The sequence below is a fragment of the Erpetoichthys calabaricus genome, chromosome 2 (genome assembly GCF_900747795.2).
Source record: "Erpetoichthys calabaricus chromosome 2, fErpCal1.3, whole genome shotgun sequence".
Taxonomy (NCBI): Eukaryota; Metazoa; Chordata; class Cladistia; order Polypteriformes; family Polypteridae; genus Erpetoichthys; species Erpetoichthys calabaricus.
The window spans coordinates 319,607,770-319,626,669 of NC_041395.2; the positions used below are offsets into that span (position 1 = coordinate 319,607,770).

An 18,900-nucleotide genomic window follows, 5' to 3' on the forward strand; every position below is an offset into this window, starting at 1 on the left:
TTGTTTAACAATTTTAACAAACTTCTTAGGTCAAGGTCTGCTTAGCGATTCAAGACCAAGCAATCAGTCACTCAGTCATTGTCCAACCCGCTATATCCTAACACAGGGTCACAGGGATCTGCTGGAGCCAATACCAGCCAAAACAGGGCGCAAGGCAGGAACAAACCCCGGGCAGGTCGCGAGCCCACCGCAGGGCAACAACCAGGGACAATTTAGGATTTCCAATGCACCTAAACTGCATGACTGTGGGAGGAAACCGGAGCACCCGGAGGAAACCTGCGCAGACATGGGGAGAACATGCAAGCAAACCCAGGTCTCCTTACTGCGAGGCAGCAGCGCTACCACTGCGCCACCGTGCTGACCCCGACCAAGCAGTTATTTATGCAATTATATAGTATGGTACGTATCATATCCAGTATGTAAAAACAACTTGAATACTTGGAACTGAATTTGGTTTGACATGCTGAGAGCTTTCGAAAATAAAGATGTCTCACTCTGAACCACCTCTTTGTGTGTCTGAGTTCTTCACCATATAAGCAGGCCTAAGAGTATTTGCATCGCACTGGAAGTGACTTGCCCGATAATTCTATTTGCCTACATTTGCTTTTCTTAAAAATAAATAACAGTGACGTCGAATCTGCAGAGGTTTGCCATCTAGCACCTTAGTGTGGTTTAGGGGGTCCACAGCTAAACAGATATTTATTCATTTGACTACTAATTAAATAGCCGGCTTGATCTTTGTGGAAGTGAGCACTCGCACACCTGCAGGGAGATGGTGTGGTGATTGAGACGCCTGCATGTTTTGGGGGGGCGGAGTGGTCTGTACTTTCTGTGGTTCACATATGAGGTGCTGCACCCATAGAGGCATAGAAGGGATGAAAGTAGGAAGAGGTGTATATATATATATATATATATATATATATATAACATACATACCTCCTAGCTACGTGCAGAATTCATGGTTCTTTCAACAATGGCCCAAATGTTCCAGTTCCTGAGGCTGAAAAGAACCTCCATACGTTATTGCACATATAGTAAGATGATCTTACTGTTGAGCACTGTTTTAGATTTACATCAGACACTTTAAAAGAGCTAATCCCTACCACTGACAGTACAATACCTAAACAGGCACAGCTTGTGTTATTAATAATCAACTGTCATTGCTAAATGTCTGTAAACAACAGGACAAGTTCAGCAAAGCACGACCCAAATCATTTCAATCATTATGCTTACTTGAAGGAGAAACCAGATGTAAATGTTAGATATGAAAAAATACAACCTGAACGATTCACATTGGGGTCACACAGCAAACTTTGTATCAGGTGGCCGTGGCTTTGGTTGTTGCAGTCTGTAGGTGGTAAAGTCTGATCGAGTGGTCTCCTCCTCGTCTTGGCAGTTATGAGGTCTGTCTGTGCCTTTTAAAATCCTTTAAATTTATAAGGTCTTGCCCACTGCCCCTTTTCACAATAAAACCCTGCCTTACATTTAAGAAATTGCATCAGTCAAAGTTTGGGACAACTGATAAGTTCCTATGGTCTGGTCGATTGTTGATTAAGTTACTTTTGGCTGAACACAAAATGTGCTCATCTTAACACTTTGGAAGCAGACGTCTACTTGCGTCGACATATACAGATCGACATCCGGAGTACAGGGCAGTAATTAGCTGTATACGTCAACAAAACTCGCCACTGCGTACTATTTTGGTTCTCTTCACTAGAAGGAAACTTCGCTTTGTTGATTTGACGTTGAATCCCGGCATGTGTGCAAGTAGTGTAAACAACATCTAAAATGGCATCGACATCTGACATGAGACCAAAGCAAATGTGGAAAGCTAAATACCAAGTGGATGATGTTTTGCAGATTATTGCTGAATCGGGTTCTGACTTAACAGACTATGATTTTGATGCAAGTGATCTGGAAATCAAAAACGAAAGTGGGGTACATGCATCAGCTGATCGGTCCCCAGCTGATCATAGTGATGAACACATTCGTGCAGCTGAGGTACCTATGGCAACGCTTGCCTGAATGGACTGCCACTTACGATGGCAGGCGGTACAAACCAGATTGTGTCACATGCAGCAACACAGGCCTGAAACAGCGGCACCAGTGTAACACGTACTGCAAGCAGTGTAATGTGGCCAAACCACTACCATACCATGCAGGACTATGCTATGGAGCAGGTATGTAAATTCAGATAGTTTATAGAGGTTCATGCAACATAAAGCACAGTGACATTTGTCATAAATATTTTATGCTGATTTTGTGCATGAAACACTTGCTTTGTGTGCTTTTCACAAAACTTTCAGAAAGATTTTTGGAAAAAATTTCAGCCTTTGGCCAAAATGGAAAAAATATAATTAACCCTCCAAAGAGTTAAAAGTCCCAAGCCTCCAATTTACATATTCTTACAAAAATACATACACTGGTCACTTTTCTAAGCTTAAACATAAACATTCTAATAAACAATGACACTCTAACAATTTACATTTATTTTCCCAGAATTCCTGTCTGTCTATTTTGCATACTTCCCACAAATGTATCTACTTCCAAAATTTGAGCATCTTGGGGAACTACCTCATGAATATTAATGAGCTGAGGAGGTCATTTGTACCTGCCTGCCCTGTCAATTACAGAACATTTCCCACATGAGCTCCGAGCCCACAACGCAAGTAATTCTAAAATAAAAAGACTGAAATAAAACACACATTTAAATATTACAGAAGGGCTCAATTTCCCAACAGCATTTTCCTGTTTTTTTGGAGTATATTTATTTTCACGCACAAGTTTTATAAATGAGGCCCCCCCCCCCCTCCAGTCTGGATATTTAAATATCAGCATCTCCACAATTATTTTATTAGATTTCTCTGTTTGCCTTTCATCGATATCTCAGATATATTACTTCTAGTGCTTTAAAACTTTTGCTAGTGTGTCGACGGAGAGATCCATATAATGAATCTTTTGGACACAGGAAGATTTCATTTTAAAACTAATGCTTTTTGGAAGGCTCAGCTTCGAGAATAAATGGGGCATCAGAAAATAGCATTAAAAATGAAAGGCCAGCTGTGCAGTGCTTGGGGCTTTTACTTCGATTTTAACTTACACTTAATGGATGATTAGTGGTTTTGCTGCCTCTGGTTGAATTGGCATCTTTGAATTCTTTTGGACGTGAAGGGTTTATGACTTCTCTGTTTCTAAAGTTTAACTTCCAAAATATCATGGTTTTTTAAATAACTTTTGTATTTTTCCCCTCTCATACATATCTGTAATTGTGTATTTTTCACATTGCCATACATTATATCTTAATCTCAATCTATATTACTAAACGACAGTTTAATATATGCACGGACAGCGGACGCAGGAGGCACCGAGGCGTATGCGCCAGAGCGCCTCAGTGCCCCAGAGTCAAACCCAGCGGCTTCGCAGAGTCGGTAGGTGGCGCCCAAACAACACAACCTGTACGAGACTGCATAGATGCACCCAAACAACACAACCTGGAACTAAACTTGCTCTAATCCACCGTGACAGCAGTCAGTGTGGCGTATTTGAATCACATAACGGTAATTCAGTATTAAAAGTAAGTTGAATTATGATTCCTAACAGTAAACAACTTCTACCTAATGACACAGCCACAGAAAAACAAAAACGAGACCGCATGGATAAGAACAATAAACGAAGGCTCCTACAACGCGCTTCAGAGACACCAGAAGCAAAGAAGTCACGGCTCCAAAAAGAAAGAGCTCAACTAACGGAAATACAAAAACGAGCCCGTATGGATAAAAACAATGAACGAAGGCACCCAGACCGCGCTTCTGAAACAGCAGAGGCAAAGGAGTCACGGCTCCAAAAAGAAACAGCTCAACGATTAGAAATACAAAAACGAGCCTGTATGGATACGACCTGTAAACTAAACCTGAGGTGAAGTGTGCACACCAGGTTGTACAGTATATATGCACAGATGCCAGAGGCAACAGGCAAGCCATACACACTACCACCGCTGCCCGAACGCGACCGCCCACCACCACATATACCACCTTCATTTAGTAATGTGCCCCTCCAAGCCTGGGTCCGCCGCCATCGTCACTTCAGCACGCGAATCCGCCACCGTCAGCAAACGACTTCTCGCTGACGACACAGCTATAGAAGAACAAAAACGAGACAGCATGGATAAAAACAATAAACGAAGGCGCCTACAACGCACTTCTGAAACACCAGAACCAGATGAGTCACAGCTCCAGAAAGAAACCGCTTCAGTACAAATAAGTTTATTTAATTGAATGAAAAATTTCTCAGGACGCACCCACCCTCCATGATTTTTCATCCCTCCAAATATCGGAGGGAACAGAAAGTAATTGCCATTCTTTCCAGAATCGCGGGGTTACTGGTGAATAACTGAGCACAAGAAAAAAATAAACCAAGGATACACAAGTAAAATAAATTAAATAACTAATCCTAAAGGAACATCTGTGGTCAAGTTTCCATGCAGTAAATACATTTCCATGGTGGGCCTCGGTTGACAGTTCTCCTCAACATCAAAAGAGTCCAAAGGATCATCCTAAGTTTATCTTCTCCAGCAATATTGTCAACTTAAGTTGGAACTTTTCTCCACTCTTGGGCACCTTCAATGCTGTAGAATGTTTCTGGGGCCTCCCCAGATCTGCGCCCAGACACAATCCTGTCTCTAAGCTCTGTAGGCAATTTCTTTAACAGTGGGATCTTATATAGGCAGACGTGTGCCTTCCCTAATCATGTGCAGTCAAATGAATTAACCATAGGTGGACTCCAAACAAGGTGTGGAAACATTTCAGTGATGATCAACAGAATGGGATGAACCAGAGCCAAATGTCAAGTGCCTCAGCAAATGGTCTGAACACTTCTATTGAAGAGAGATTTCAGTTTTGTATTCTTCATAATTTTACAAAAATGTCCAAACACCTGTTTTTGGTTTGTCACACAATGGTTTTTCATGATGTGAGAAGAAAATGAATTTAAAGGATTTTAACACAAGACTGCAATATAACAAAATGTGAAAAAGTGAAAGGTTCTCAGCACTTGATGACTCCACTGTAAGTTGGCACGCGATGTAAGATGTTACACTGAAGAATTTGGTAATCAGGTACAAACAAAAACCTCCTTGGGAAGGAAAAAAAATGAAACCAAACCTTTCAAGGCTCAGGTGTGTGTAGCAGTTTCTATTTATTCAGCACACGGTCCTTTAATTGAAACCCCACTGAAGGAGAACGTAACAGAGACCCTCACTCAATGTGAAGGCTTTTACACAGCAACCACACCGCAATATTAAAAACAGTATGACACCTCAACCTTCAAAGCCAACATTTGTATTCTTAAAAGCGCATAGTCAAGCGGACAAGATTTACAAAAAAGTGCATAAAAACATTTAACGTGTTCTGATAATCAAGAGAATTTTTATTTATCAAGAATTTGATAAAAATGTAGATGTTCAAAACACTAGTGAAACTGTGTTCTGCATATTGTCAAAAATAAAACTATATTAAAATAAAACAAATATCCTCTGCAAGAAAAAAAAACATTAATTTGAAAATGTACATTTGCAAACTTTATCAGTTGTCAATATGAAATAATTAAGAGCATGAAAACAGTTTGATTTAAAGACTCATATGGATATATCATTTTGTGTGCTTATTGAGTAATTATTAGAATTTCAAATTCCAGAGCTCTTTAAATATAAATAGACAAGCAAAGCACTATGTACATGTTTCACTGATGGATAGCAAACACCAGATGAAATAAAAATCAAAGAAATAAAGTAATTTGGAAGAAAACAGAATTTAAAATTCAGCTGATCGACAAGTAAAAAGCAGCAAGCTTCTGATTAAACAGTTCAACTCCTGAAGAGGCACACAAGCTACTGAGGCTACTCAAGAGATACCAGCGCAGAGGATCAAAACCACAATTCGCTGTGTGGTCCCTTCACAACAAACATTATGTTTAAGCGCAGCAAATCCCTCATCGTGACTGCTCTTTAATCACTAAATCCAAAATGAGAATTTAATAAACGTACAAAGTTAAAGCAAAATGCAAAAGGCATTTGGATAAAATATTCAGCCTAAACCACAACACTCGCCAAAGGTGATCTTGCCTACTACACTGCCAGAATCCTACAAAGAGTCGGTGTTGTATAGCCAATATATAGTCAGTTGTGTTCATTCTGCTTTCCCACTGCACCTGAAGTAAACAATTTGCTCTTGTCAAATCTTACTGATCACAAAAGGAAGATGCCTTCTGTGTTTAATATTAGCAAGATATTTACAATTATTTTAAAAGAAAAAAAAAAACATGAATAAATAGGTGTAGAGGTTTAGAAATCTAAAAAAAGGCCACAACTTAAAATGGCTGATCAACAGGAACAAAGACATCTGGAGAATTAAAAGGTACGGGTAGAAATGTAACATTTTTGCTAACATTCTTTACCCGCTGTGAAATGGCATTATCTGTAATTTTAGATTTACTTTTTGCTGCAGCTACACAACTCTGAAACCAAACGACAGCTTTGAAAATAAAATGACCACAATGAGAAAATCTGCAAGTGACAAAAATTATTAGCCATAAACACTTCAAAAAACTGTAGTCACGTTGGAACAGAAAATATGAAACTGCATAACACAAAATTCTGCTGTTTTTTCAGAAAGACCAATAATTGAAATTATGCCCATCAGTCAATTTTATCTGTGCCTCAAATAAACTAAATAAGACAACTGTGTAATCAAAAGAAAGAAAAACATACCCCATTACGAGTGTTGGGGAGTCTATTCCAGCTCAGACTAATGTGAATGATACCAATTCATTATCATCATCAATTAGCATAATTATACTGGCTTCAGAACAGTTACCCAATACAAAACCTGCACAACTTTACAACATGACCAACAACAGTTTTTGATAGTGATGATGATGGCAGCCTTCTTCATTTATGCTAATGCTGCATTTACGTACTTCCAACTGAACATCCAAAAAACTGGAGCTACAAGTCGCATAATTTGGAAAAAATAAAGCTACCCAAATTATCAGAGCTGTGACCTTCACCTTAATCAACTGTATAACATAAAAAATATAACCTGGTCAGCCAGAATTGACATTTTTTAGTCAAATTCCATTTGGGACAAGTGATTCACATTTAACACGTTTAGTTCATTTTTTAACTTTTTGCAGACCAAGTTAACAAATTGATATCGAGTTTGCACTTAATCTGGATAGTCTAAATGGAAATCGACATGAATGTACTGATGTGGGGAGGTGAAACATCACAACTCGGGAGCTATGAATACTCCGATAGCAAGTGAACACAGAATCAATCAATCAATCGGAAGAGATTCTGCTCACGGACAAGAAGCATCATTCTTCACTGCAGAGCGAGACAATTTACTGTGTACTTCACTTTATTTGAATCACTGAAAAAAAAAAATTAAGGAGTTGTAGCCAAATGCAAAGAAAGTAAAAATACTTCACGTGTCCAAATACCAAAACTGTTCAGGAGCACTCAATGGTGAAAATGAAGGTTTTTCTATTATACACATTAAAAATTTCAAATGAAGAGCAAAAATAAAAATCACATTGAAAAGTAAACATCAAATCCTTAATAATAATAGTTGAAAAAATAATTTGCACTTTTGATGATTATACTGTGATTTAGTTTGAAATAACATTTATATTGCAGGATCCAAAAGCCTTCCATGACACCATGGTGGGACACAGTAGCATCATCGTCTTCAAGTTGCTCTTCAACACCAGCCATTACAGTTTATCAGGCAGGCAGATACGTTTTCTTGCAAATTTGATCTTCACATTGTAGTGATTTTAAAGCTCAGTTGAGATATAAAACTTGTCTCATCAGTTCGTAAGTGGTGAAAGCAACAGCCTGGGAAGGAATGCAGCGAATGTAGTTTATTGACAAACCTCGATAGAGCCCCCTTCTAATTCCGTATTGTACATATACGTGCTTCAAGGTCTTGGACAGGGAACTGTAAAACAAGAAGTGCAACTTAGGACTGCTGGAGAGAATCAGAAAAGGGGTAATTATGTCACATGACAGCACACCAGAATCTGGAAATTTTTTAATTCGCAGCAAAGAACAATCTTGAAAATTGTCTACATGCTTTCTTCTCTAAACTGTACAGACATTCTTCATTTTAGCTTACACTTGAGTATTTTTCTTCAGGTTTAAAATTTCACATCACAATTACACATCAGGAATGTGCTCATGAACCCCTTTTGGAAGGTGCATATGCCTCTTCACAAAATCTTGCACTAAAAATTCACATTAAGGTGGCAGCTTTTGTTTCTCATCCATGCAGATAAGCCTTGACTTTGTGACCAGCAGAAGCTACTGAACCCCACCTAAAGCCGAGATATGAAAGGTTTGGTACACACTGATAGTTGTTGATAAGCATACTGATGCTGCTTTCATTCTCATTTATACCCAGATGGATGGATGGATACTTAGCCCCCAGAGGGAAGTCAGGCTTTTTACAGAAAAGACCATCACCATCTCGTTTATACCACTCATGTAGCACACAAGTCACTTCCTGGCATGACTTAAGAGGAAAAGTCAAAGGAAGTAGCTCTTCTTAAACCGCAGTAGAACAGTGGTCTCTGAAACACTGTTACATTTATGCTGGCAGATCTTTTGCCATGTTCTTCTGTACAGTGAATGCCCTTTAAATTTCTTACACATTGAGAATTATGTCTGCTTAAATTCAATACACACCCATCCATTCTCTATGCCTAGTTGAAGGTCACACAGAGCCAATGGCTAGCACAGCAGCATCAGGATTAAAGCAGGACCCACTCATTAACAAACCCAGACTTGCTCTTCCTGGACCAAAAGCACAGTTACCAAATAACCTAACCTCAACATTTTTGAAATGTAGAAGGTAAACCAAACTGGTGAAGTAAAAGTGATGCACACGAGTCAGGATGTACAACTGCATGAAGACAGTATGCCGGACTTGTGTTTCAAACCCTGGTTGCAGTACTAACATCGCACCATGGAAAACTGTACTATGTCAAAACGTGTGGATTCACTGAATATGACTTGCAACATGAAGAACACACTGCAGCTCAGAGAACTGATCTTACGCTTCAGGTTAAGTTTTCTGATTAGCAGCTCTCTATGATAGAATCATTTTACCATGTGTGAGATTCTCTACATGCCCTATTAATTCTTCAAAGTCTTTTGCAACTGGAAAACAATTTACTTTTTAACTTATAATATAATTCAGGGGTCTCCTACTCCAGTCCTGCAGCACTACTGTGTCTGCAGGTTTTCATTGTTACGCTTTCCTTAACCAGTGACCAGGTTTTGCTGATAATTCACTTCTTTACCCTTTATTTTAATTGACTTTTTTTTTTCTTTCTTTTTTTTTTTTTTTTTTTTTTTAAAAGACTCACTCCTCTTTTTACCACGCTTCTTTTAACTTCACCCGTTTGTTGTCTGGTACAAATCTTGTAATCGATATTTAATCCACTTCATATTGTCCAAACTACTTTTTTTTTGCACACTTACTCACTTCCAATGACAACACGAGTCAATAATCAGTTTCACTAATTGATCAATTAGTCCATGTTAATTAAGAAATGAAATTTTCATATGAAGATTAGTTAAAGATTTCACCAATAGATGGCGCTAGTAACGGATAGAAATATTCAAGGAAGTGTTAAAATATTGATTACAAAATTATACTAAAACAAATTCAAGAGTAAAAAGTTGAAAATTATATATATATATATAAAAAAATGCTTTTTTTATACTAAGTTAAAAAGTGTACTAAAAAGTAAAAAATAAGTCTCTTATACATCACTCGTAAAAATAAAAGCGTGGGTGCTTTTCATCCATCAGCATTCAAAAAACACTTCTTAAAATCTTTGCAAAAGCGCCCAAGCTTTTATTTTTACGAGTGATGTATGAGAGACTTATTTGTTACTTTTTAGTACAATTTTGAACTTAATATAAGAGTGGTTTTTAAAAAGCATTTGTGTATATGTGTATATATATATATATATATATATATATATATATATATACACATATACACACAGTGCATCCGGAAAGTATTCACAGCGCATCACTTTTTCCACATTTTGTTATGTTACAGCCTTATTCCAAAATGGATTAAATTCATTTTTTTCCTCAGAATTCTACACACAACACCCCATAATGACAACGTGAAAAAAGTTTACTTGAGGTTTTTGTAAATTTATTAAAAATAAAAAAACTGAGAAATCACATGTACATAAGTATTCACATTCTTTGCTCAATACTTTGTCGATGCACCTCTGGCAGCAATTACAGCCTCAAGTCTTTTTGAATATGATGCCACAAGCTTGGCACAACTATCCTTGGCCAGTTTTGCCCATTCCTCTTTGCAGCACCTCTCAAGCTCCATCAGGTTGGATGGGAAGCGTCGGTGCACAGCCATTTTAAGATCTCTCCAGAGATGTTCAATCGGATTCAAGTCTGGGCTCTGGCTGGGCCACTCCAGGACATTCACAGAGTTGTCCTGATGCCACTCCTTTGATATCTTGGCTGTGTGCTTAGGGTCGTTGTCCTGATGAAAGATGAACCGTCACCCCAATCTGAGGTCAAGAGCGCTGTGGAGCAGGTTTCCATCCAGGATGTCTCTGTACATTGCTGCAGTCATCTTTCCCTTTATCCTGACTAGTCTCCCAGTCCCTGCCGCTGAAAAACATCCCCACAGCATGATGCTGCCACCACCATGCTTCACTGTAGGGATGGTATTGGCCTGGTGATGAGCGGTGCCTGATTTCCTCCAAACGTGACACCTGGAATTCACACTAAAGAGTTCAATCTTTGTCTCATCAGAACAGAGGATTTTCTTTCTCATGGTCTGAGAGTCCTTCAGGTGCCTTTTGGCAAACTCCAGGCAGGCTGCCATGTGCCTTTTACTAAGGAGTGGCTTCCGTCTGGCCACTCTACCATACAGGCCTGATTGGTGCATTGCTGCAGAGATGGTTGTCCTTCTGGAAGGTTTTCCTCTCTCCACAGAGGACCTCTGGAGCTCTGACAGAGTGACCATTGGGTTCTTGGTCACCTCCCTGACTAAGGCCCTTCTCCCCCCGATTGCTCAGTTTAGAAGGCCGGCCAGCTCTAGGAAGAGTCCTGGTGGTTTCGAACTTCTTCCACTTACGGATGATGGAGGCCACTGTGCTCATTGGGACTTTCAAAGCAGCAGAAATTTTTCTGTAACCTTCCCCAGATTTGTGCCTCGAGACAATCCTGTCTCGGAGGTCTACAGACAATTCCTTTGACTTCATGCTTGGTTTGTGCTCTGACATGAACTGTCAACTGTGGGACCTTATATAGACAGGTGTGTGCCTTTCTAAATCATGTCCAATCAACTGAATTTACCACAGGTGGACTACAATTAAACTGCAGAAACATCTCAAGGATGATCAGGGGAAACAGGATACACCTGAGCTCAATTTTGAGCTTCATGGCAAAGGCTGTGAATACTTATGTACATGTGCTTTCTCAATTTTTTTATTTTTAATAAAATTTGTAAAAACCTCAAGTAAATTTTTTTCACGTTGTCATTATGGAGTGTTGTGTGTAGAATTCTGAGGAAAAAAATTAATTTAATCCATTTTGGAATAAGGCTGTAACATAACAAAATGTGGAAAAAGTGATGCGCTGTGAATACTTTCTGGATGCACTGTGTATTATTTTCCTTGTTTAAATGGCAGCCTAACAGACATGAGATGTGAAGTGAGCCAACAGCCAACCAATTTCACTCCAATCAGTTTCTTAATTAGAAGCCAATTCTTGTTATTAATTAAACTCATTATTTAATTCCATGGGTTGTTGCTGCTCTTATTTTGCCACAACAGACATTTCCAAAACTGTTGACTTTCCTTTGTTCTAAGAACACCATCAAAATGTTTTGTGGACCTGAGCAGATCAACATTTCAGAGACCTCCACCTTAAGATATTATTTGATGGACACAGGTCACGTGTTGGCTTGTTTTGTACCACATTATTGGTTGGCTGCTAACTATGAAAAAAAAAACAAATACGAGGGCAAAAGTCTTAAATAGCAAGTCAATTAAAATGAAGGCAAATGAGTTAATTAGCTGCAAAAACTGGTAACTGATTAAGGGTTAGATTGAAAACCTGAAGCCACAGTAGTACTCTTATGACCTTTGATGGAGTCATTGATATAATCAATATAGCTGACATGATGATGTGGCATTTAGAACTAGAGCCTCACAAATCCAGAACCATGGGTTTGAAATTAATGTCCACCATGCAGCTGGAACAATCCCCTCATGTCTGCACGGTACTCCAGTTTTCCAAAGACCTGTGCAATAGGTGAACTGACTATTCTAACTTGTGGGCACTATAATAGACTAGATAGATTTAGAGTCTGTTCCTGCCTGGAGCTCACTGCCCTATTTTCCCTGACCTCCAAAAAAAAGATTAAGCAGGAGGTCAGAGAAGGTGATGTTACAACATGCTCCGTTTCTTTAGTATTCTTTTTCAGCTTTTTATTGTTACTGCCCATTTTCTTAAGTTCAAGTGTGCCACGTATAGAGTATGATGCAATTCTTACTTGCACAAGTTTGCTGATGATACCAAGCTAGGTGACATGGCAGATAATTTGGAACCCACAATCATTACAGGGAGACTTGGTGAGCATACAGCCTTGGGCAGATTTATAGCAGATGAAATTTAATGCAACTAAATGTTAAGTACTATGCATAGGAAGTAAAAGTGTTAAGATTTGAATTCACAATGGAAGGTCTGAAAATTAGAAGTACCCCTCATAAGAAGGACCTGGGAGTCAAAGTGGATTTCCCACTATCAGAATCAGGACAGTGTTCAGAAGTCATTAAGAAGGCTAACAGAATGTCAGGTTATATAGTGCCCTGACGTGTAGAATACAAGTCACAGGAGGTTATTCTGCTCAAGCTTTATAACGCACTTGTGAGGCTTCATCCGGAGTACTGTGTGCAGTCTTGGCCTCTGGGCTATAAAGACATACCATCGCCAGAAAAAGTTCCAAGATTGCAGGGTATGAGTAACGAGGAAAAAACTGAAGGAGATTAACCTTTTCAGTTGAAGCAAGAGAAGACTAAGAGATGAGAAGACTGAAGTGTTTATATTATGGAAAGAGTTAGTCCAGTGGACTGTGACTTTATAATGAGTTCAACAAGAACACGGGCAGTTGGAAAATTGTTAAGGGTAAATTTTGCACAACCGTTAGGAAGTTTAGACATGAGGTAACTTTAGAATAAGTTACCAAGATATGTGGTGGATAGTAGGAGTGTAGGGACATTCAAAACTGAGCTTTGTTGGGCCAAATGATCTGTTCTCATCATATCTAAAGTTTCTAGTATTTCTCATGCCTCCCAGAGACTAACAACACCAGTACAATACTAACAAACACAAGAAATAGAAATGTAAAAAAATAAGCTGTCATATTTTGTATATTGAGAGCAAAAGACTGGTTTCCATGTGCCCATCCCTACTGGTACAAACTGATCCTTTTACTGCTATTGGGATTCCTTACTCTGCAGTTAAAATAAATAAACAGTTGCTATATTTCAGATACTTACAGACATCTGTCAGAATCTGGAAGAGAGCCCCCTAACTGCATCCGACGTCGAGCAACATCCAATGGATATCTGAAAAATTGAGAGAGAACTATAGCACATTACCTAGATATTGAACTATGGTAATCTGTCAAAGCCTTATCCAAAGATGGAGCCTGTTTTACGTATATGTGCCACAAGAGTTCAAGTTTGTCTGAGGCAAACAGGAAAGCATTTATGCCAGTCCTGGTATTAGAAAAACTGATTTCTGATGTGGAATTTTGATGGTGCGTTGAACAACCAGGAATGAGAGGCTTGAGTAGAATTCAAAGAAGTAATTTCTAAGGTTTTTAGGTAACAAAGATTAACTTTATAAAGAAACTGTGAAAAAAAATATTAGGCTTTAAACACTAGAATCCCTGAAGCCTACAAAAATATTAGTAATGCTGGGCCACCTTAAATTCTCTCGCACCTCATCAGCAATGTGTTTTGCAAATGTCTCAATCAGCACAAGCAGCCTGCTATCCCGTCCCCCACTAAGACAGATGAAGTCAAGTCAGACGTAAACTTCTCAGAGCTGGGAGTAAGGTGTCTGAAATTGTATAGGGTAAATAATACAGTGATCCCTCGCTATATCGCGCTTCGCCTTTCGCGGCTTCACTCTATCGCGGATTTTATATGTAAGCATATTTAAATATATATCGCGGATTTTTTGCTGGTTCACGGATTTCTGCGGACAATGGGTCTTTTAATTTCTGGTACATGCTTCCTCAGTTGGTTTGCCCAGTTGATTTCATACAAGGGACGCTATTGGCAGATGGCTGAGAAGCTACCCAACTTACTTTTCTCTCTCTCTCTCTCTGTTGCGCTTTCTGTGATCCTGACATAGGGGGTGTGAGCAGGGGGGCTGTTCGCACAACTAGACAATACGGACGCTTGTCTAAAAATGCTGAAAGATTATCTTCACGTTTCTACATTCTGTGCAGCTGCTTAGTGAAGCCATGGTGCTTCGCATACTTAAAAGCTCGAAGGGCACGTATTGATTTTTGCATGTTTGTTTTTCTCTGTCTCTCTCTCTCTCTCTGCTCCTGACGGAGGGGGTGTGAGCTGCCGCCTTCAACAGCTTTGTGCCGCGGTGCTTCGCATACTTAAAAGCCAAACAGCACTATTGATTTGTTTGTTTTCTGTCTTTATGACAGTCTCTGCTCCTGACGCACACTCCTTTGAAAAGGAAGATATGTTTGCATTCTTTTAATTGTGAGACAGAACTGTCATCTCTGTCATGTCATGGAGCACAGTTTAAACTTTTGAAAAAGAGACAAATGTTTGTTTGCAGTGTTTGAATAACGTTCCTGTCTCTTTACAACCTCCTGTGTTTCTGCGCAAATCTGTGACCCAAGCATGACAATATAAAAATAACCATATAAACATATGGTTTCTACTTCGCAGATTTTCTTATTTCGCGGGTGGCTCTGGAACGCAACCCCCGCGATGGAGGAGGGATTACTGTATATCGTTATTTGAAATACAACGATCTGTGTAAATGTAGGATGACAAGAAATGTGAGGCAAGAAATGTTGAACACATAAATAAACCAGAAACTTTTTTCACATTATAGTAATTGCCAAAATGCTGACATGAATTGTATAATATGTGAAGATTGAACTCCAAATATCAAATACACACTTTCACAAAAGGTATAACAAAACAAGTGTGCTTTCATTCAAGAACATAACCGAAGAAAAAGAAATTGTTCAATTTACATGCTACTGACAATGTGTAAAAATTTAAGCCCAAGACACATTCACTTGGCTGGTGCAGAGTTAAGGACTGCTGCTTCATAAACAAGAGGTTGTGGGTTCAAATCCCGGGTCCGCCTCTCAGTTACCGTTTTGAGTAGTGAGCTGCCATCATTGTTACTATTACAGCATATAATAAAATGTGTGCGAGGAAAAATAACATCTTTTACAAGTACCATAAATTTTCACAGGATGTTAGACTCACATCAAATGTATGTTTTTGTTAATTACTGTAAGATTAACAATAATAGCAGATCACTACTCAAAGTGCTAAACACAGAAATGTCATGAGATTTGAACCTACTACCTCGCCATTGCTAAAGGGCAGCTTATCCACTGTGCCATCTGCGCAGAGCCATGACAGAGCAGCGTTACCACTATGACAACAAACTGAAAATGAAACACGCAAACACACATGTATGTGATCGTATTTTATTTTGTACCGACTGATAGATAGGCTTCAGCAACATGTCAATTGAGTAATTTCTTTTTCTTCTGTTTTATTCTTGAATAAAAGCATACTTGTTGTTATACCTTTTGTGAAAGAGTTTCTTGGATATTTAGGCTTCACACATCCTATACTTCATGTCAAAATTATGTCGTTATTACTATTAACATATGAAAACATTTTCTGTTTCAGCAGCATGTTCAGCATTTCTTGCCTCACATTTCCTCTGTCATTCTATATTTACACAGATCGTTATAGACAAAGAACACACGTGAAATGTATGCATTTCAAATCACAGTATTTCATTACCTATATAATTCCTTACAAACGTATCACCAGATAAACATTTCAACACTGACTTCAGCTGTGAGGAATACAGCAGGGTGATGCCTTCATCTGATTAAATGGGGTGGGGTGTGTAGCAACCTGCGTTCTGCTAAACCACACATTTGCAAAACAAAAACGGGCTGTTAGTGCAGTGAGGAGCTACGAGCTTCTTGTATGTCAAGAAAATTTAACGTCAGGGACAACGAAAAACATGGTAAGCTTCTAGTGTTCAATTGGCTTGCAACACGAATCTCAAAGCTCACATCTGGAATTTTTCTCTGAAAATCTTAGCACAGTGAGTGAATAGAAGGTTGAAAGATTTCATCAGGATATCAAGCATATGGGAAGAAGGTACCTGGGCCATTGGGATATCAATATGATGGTTGACTACTGCTGGATGATTCATAAGGATACACCAGAAAAAGATACAAATGACGGGCTACCAATATAAAAAAACTAAGAAGTGGCAAAACTAGAGAAGCTTTGTGCAAGTAAATGAATATGTATTGTTTTCTTTATATACATGTTTAAAAATGTTAGATTGACTAAATATTTTCATGTTGAATTGATACAGAACAATATTGTAAACATGAATAAGTTGTGCAATTTGTTCAATTTAAATTGCTTTTCAATTCTGTAATTTAACTGTGATGTGATGGAAGCAATTATATTTTTTGTGTTCATGAATACAAACAAAAACAACTATTCACAACAAACAATTTTTTTTATGAGTTTAAATTTTGCAGACCTGCGTAATGCACAAGTGCACGCAGGTGCACACACAGTCACACACACCCGCATAAACAGAGAAAGTAAAAAATAAAATACTTTGGGATGGTCTGTAATGAAAACTAAAATTACTACTTAAAGCATTGAATAAATTCAATAAAAATCAAACAATACTTTTTAGCATCGTCAATATTTACCAGCATAAAGACGTGTATACTTGGTGCATTAACTAGAGGGATGCATTTATTGCTCACTTGCAGATAGCCCCTGCATTATCAAAGCCTTTCTCAAGATGGACGGCTTACCTCTCAGCTTGTTTGGGAATCCAACTGCCATTCGGATGAAGCAGTTTTGTACCAGACTACTGGCTTCTCTTGTATGCTTTATGCATTTGCTCATTTTAAATAACTGTGCCAGAAATTTAAATTAATTCAAACAAATAATTTTTTCTTCAGATCACTAAAATCATAATTTTCGTTTATTTTACACGTTCTATGAAATTACTGTTTGTTCTCCAGCATCTTACTCTACTTTTATCTATGATGCAAGACCTGACCTAACTGTAGGTCAATGAAGATGGCAGTTACAAAACTCAATGCCGATTCTACTCAAAGACACAACAGATAACTTTCATCACTTCCTTTAGGGCTTTTTTGTCTGCAAACCCAGAATCGGTTCCTTATAAGGGCAATGTTTTAATGAAATACATTACTGAAGATTTTTACTACACACTGCAGAAAAAGAGAAGCACTAACATCCAAAGCATGCTACCAGTGCTGGCTGCACAGCTCAGCTTTGGAAGGCCAATATTTCTCTCAAACTTAAAAAATATCTTTTGACTATGCTCTTTAATGTACCACTGGAATGGGACTTTTTTAACCTAGTCATGATCCAGACCAGGGTGCAAACAACTTCATTCCAATTTAATCCATTTGCTTTAAATTCAACTAATTCACTATTACTGTGTAAATAAAATCCAACATAAGGCATTCATCATATTCCACTATAATCAAAGATAGCCTTTTGAAAATTCCGAGTTCAATCTAAGGCTGAAGCTTTGAGTTTTTAAAATTCAAAATTTTCTAATTAAGAGAATTCAGTTACTGAGCCTTAATTTACAAAAGGAGACTGATTCATTATCTTATTATTAAATCACCATGATAGACTCACCTTTAAAGCAGGCTAAAATGTGAAAAATAAAATTCAATGCTATAGTGTCACACACATATTTTGTTTTAAATGTGGCCAGCATATGAACTTATCCATATTAGATTTTCTTAATAGGTTTTGTTATCTGCTGGAATAGGTTTCAGAACTCTCTGTAAGAATACAATTTAATGTGGCCATCCTGTGACTTATTGTAATACATTTTACTTCTAGCCTGATTTTGCATAATTAAGAAAGACAACCAAATACACAAACAAAAAAAACTTAAAATGTTCTGTTGTTCAGATAAATGCTTTAAGATGAATTTCTCCATGATAGGTGCATTCTGAAGGAAACAATGAAATATAAAACTTACGAAATGGTCTGTGCTATTGCACCAGCTATTCCTCCACACAGCAAATTTATATGGGTTTTCAGAACAAGGACTTCAGGGTTGTCAGAAGAAGGTTTGCCAAGGAGACCTGGTGCATGGGCAAGTCCAACACTTTTTAGGGTCCCAAAAGTAAAAAAAGAAAATCCTGTTGAACAAAAAAAAAAAAAAAGAAAAAAAAAGAGAATTACTTTATGCTATAACAGTTGCAAATATAGCCAGGGCTCAAGGGCAGACATGACACCAGATGTTGAAAGCTACAATACCTGCATAAGGCGCCATGCCAATGATTGTAGGTGTCAATCCTCTATAGAAGCCAGAAAACCCTCCTTCCTTCAAAAAGGGGGAAAAAAAGATGAAATTAAGCATGTCAAAAAACACTCAGGTGCACACAAAAACAATTCCAAGACTTTGAACCTATACTGGATTCTTTTCCACGAAGGTATAAGGAATGATGACCCTGTCTTGAATTC

General features: G+C 38.2%; 1 protein-coding gene across 2 annotated transcripts in view; it reads right to left on the reverse strand.

Annotated features, from left to right (window-relative positions):
• Nucleotides 1–7,535: 7,535 nt before the first annotated feature.
• The window catches only part of slc25a16 (solute carrier family 25 member 16), a 46,027-nt gene continuing 34,662 nt past the window's right edge, over nt 7,536–18,900 (reverse strand). For both annotated transcript variants that reach the window (XM_051923508.1, XM_028795939.2), the window contains exons 7-10: nt 18,694–18,760; nt 18,413–18,575; nt 13,612–13,680; nt 7,536–7,997 (exon numbers count right to left, since the gene is read on the reverse strand). In XM_051923508.1, the coding sequence (XP_051779468.1) occupies nt 7,841–7,997; nt 13,612–13,680; nt 18,413–18,575; nt 18,694–18,760 (456 nt within the window). In that variant the 3' untranslated portion in view covers nt 7,536–7,840. The remainder of the gene's footprint in view (nt 7,998–13,611; nt 13,681–18,412; nt 18,576–18,693; nt 18,761–18,900) is intronic.